The 2,920-nt window shown below is 48.0% G+C and overlaps 1 protein-coding gene across 1 annotated transcript; it reads right to left on the bottom strand.

The window, feature by feature from the left end:
* Positions 1 to 239: 239 nt before the first annotated feature.
* Positions 240 to 2,195, bottom strand: LOC147632322 (serine/threonine-protein kinase UCNL-like). The gene is made up of 2 exons (XM_086806841.1): positions 1,638 to 2,195; positions 240 to 1,543 (listed from the first exon to the last, which is right to left on the bottom strand). Exons 1-2 carry the CDS (start codon positions 2,147 to 2,149, stop codon positions 568 to 570), a joined length of 1,488 nt encoding a protein of 495 aa, XP_086662967.1. The 5' UTR covers positions 2,150 to 2,195; the 3' UTR covers positions 240 to 567.
* Positions 2,196 to 2,920: the final 725 nt, after the last annotated feature.

Below are 2,920 nucleotides of genomic sequence, written 5' to 3'. Positions count from 1 at the left end.
GAGGATGAGAGATGGATATTGATTTGTGATCTGCTGAATAGGATATGAAACTGTAAATGTTTTTGTATAAACAGATGTGGGGGTAAGATATTTTGATGTAAAGGTTTTCTGCTGGTATATATATATATATATATATATAATTATTCATTAAAAAACGTGCATGCTCAAAATTATAAAACATTTAAACTAGAATGACTTTTGATATTGCAACACACAAAGGCGTCAATGTATAGCTTCTTTGATGTTCAAACAAATTTAAATACGACATAACTCAACCCAACTAGCCCGTACATTGCATGGTCTATATATTCAATAATCAAGTGCCCCATTCCTCCGAGCGTGAAAACCGGTTGACCGTCCATTAACCATTAGTGACCGGCCCAAGACTACCGAATCCCGATGTAATACAAGTGTGTGAAGACCTTGAACCCTAGTCAAGAAGGTTCACGTATATTATATATACACACTACAGTACCCTGTGTAGTTTCCCACAAGCAAGTGGAGTCGCTCACGAGTCACGAGAGTGCCACACAAGAAGCGAGGTCCGGACACATGTGAAACCTGCGACTAGGTGGTGGGGAGCACCGACAACGAGGTTAACTCGTGGTGGGACGAGGAGCCTTCAGAATCCATGTCAACAACCACATCATCGGAGGACTCGTCCGACTGGTTGTCGTCGTCACTGATTCTGCTGGTGGAAGAGGCGGACATGTCTTTGCTGGGCGTCTCAGCTGCCGCTAGAAAGCTTTCCAGATGGGTGTACTGAGATAACACCTCTCGTGCGAGCTGCGGGGACGTGCAGAAGCCATCGGGCACCACGGGGGGTCTGGCGATGTGCTGTAGCTTCTCCCACTGTACACCTTCGAAGAACACGTGCGCCTTCACACGAGCTGCACACGCGAGCCTGTGCTTGGGCTCTTTCACCAGCAAGCGGCTGATGAGGTCCTGGACAGAGCTCCAGGGCCCACAAAGCACGGCTTCCCCATGCAAAATGCTGGAGAATGTGCTCTTTCTGTCGGGGCCCTTGAAGGGCGTCCGCCCATACAACAGCTCGTAGAGCAGCACGCCCAGCGCCCACCAGTCCACTGCAAAAGTGTAGCCATCGCCCCGAATCACCTCTGGCGCTACATACTCCTCCGTGCCCACAAAATGCCTCGCAGCTTTTCTCGGCTCAGAAGCTGCCCGAATCACAGTTCTTCCATTCTTCTGCGTGTGGACGCACCCCACAGGCATACGATTGCCTTGCACTGCGCTGCCTGCTGCTTCTGCAAAATCGTCTTCCGGAGCTACACTTCCTGTAGCTGCGAAGCAAGGAACCAGGCAAATGCGCCTTGCCAACTTCACTTTCGGTGGCTGCTGATGGCGGTCATCAACAATGCGGGTGCAGTAACCTTGTGTTAGCAGTCTCAACGACAAGTCGAAATCCGTGAGAACTACATGGCCACCGTCGGAGATGAGCACATTCTCTGGCTTCAAGTCCCTGTACACGATTCCCAGTTGATGGAGGCGCTCCAAAGCTAAGACCAGCTCGGCCGCATAGAACCTGGCAGCCAAGAGTGTTTACTTATAAAACAGAAATTGGACAACATTAAAGCGATTAAATTTAGTTTACGTTAGTAGCACAAATACTCATGTACCTGATTGCGGCCTCGGAAAACCTCTTCTCTGCCTGCCTGTGCCTCAACACATTCAAGTCCCCTCCGCAGCAATAATCCATCACCAAGAAAGCATAGTTGCTAGACTCGAAATGCGAATGCAAGTGAGGCAAGAAAGGATGGCCCCCCACCATAGTCAGCACCTCCTTCTCCGTCTCAACGCCGCCCAGGGCTCGACGTTTTCGCATGGCCTCCTTGTTCATGACCTTGATGGCAAAGGCCTTCTCGGACCGGCGATGGACAGCCAGGAGCACGGTGCCCATCGCTCCTCGCCCAAGGACTCGTATGGGCACGAAGTCATTAACAATACAATGATGCTCCTCTCCAGACATTGCCTTACCCTCTATACAGAAATTGCTACTGCCATTGGAGAACTCATCGCTAGCAGCGTCGTCTGACAGCTTGTATGGTGCTAGAGAAGGCAGATGCAGCATTGTCGCCTTTGCATATGCTGTCTGCAAAGGGGGCGCTGTGGGTGATGAATATAATAGCATTACAAAAATGCAATACCAAAGAGAAGGGGGGAGAGAGAGAGGTGTGTTAACAAAGGTACGAACAGACAAATAAACTAGGGGGTTGATGGAAAAACAATGGCTAGCGCGATGAGACAGAGAGAGAGGGTAGGTGATCAATCAAAGGGGGGGCGCCCACAACCGAGACTTTCTAAGGCAGAAAGCACGTCCAACCCCAAGCGGAAGCGTGCGCGAAAAGCAGCGTTGAGTTGCGAACCTAAATATATTCCCAATGGTCCAAAAAAAAGGACCGGTTCTCGAGGGTGGGGACAACAGTGCACACATGCATCGAGTCGTGACTCGTGGTTGTGCTCCCTTCCCAACCTAAAGATGGCCTAGATTCTAGAATATATTGATAATTGGAATAGAAATTGAAAGAACACCCACACGAGGACACCAACATGGATGTACTAGGTAGCTTATAATATTGCAATGAACAATTCCCTATTTACAACCCAATTACCAAAGAAAGCTTTCTCCATGCAAGAATCAAAAGAAGGGCAAGATCAATGGACACCTACATTCAGGGGTGGCTTTAAAAAAATCATCATTCAAAGAAAATTTTGGGTTGCCCTTCAACTTTGAGGACTAATATTCATATTCTTGTTGCACGTACCAAAATAGGGGATTCAAAATGAAGGTAAAGAAGTTTTAAAAAACAACCTTGCTACCTTTCCCAATACCATCCTTTACTTTTACCATTTCTGTCTTCAGCTCTAAGATCTGACTTACAAATTTATAGCCACGTGCATT

This window comes from Cibotium barometz, chromosome 13 (genome assembly GCF_041138505.1).
Source record: "Cibotium barometz isolate CiBa-2024 chromosome 13, ASM4113850v1, whole genome shotgun sequence".
NCBI classification, from domain to species: Eukaryota; Viridiplantae; Streptophyta; class Polypodiopsida; order Cyatheales; family Cibotiaceae; genus Cibotium; species Cibotium barometz.
This window is presented reverse-complemented; position numbering and strand designations above follow the sequence as displayed.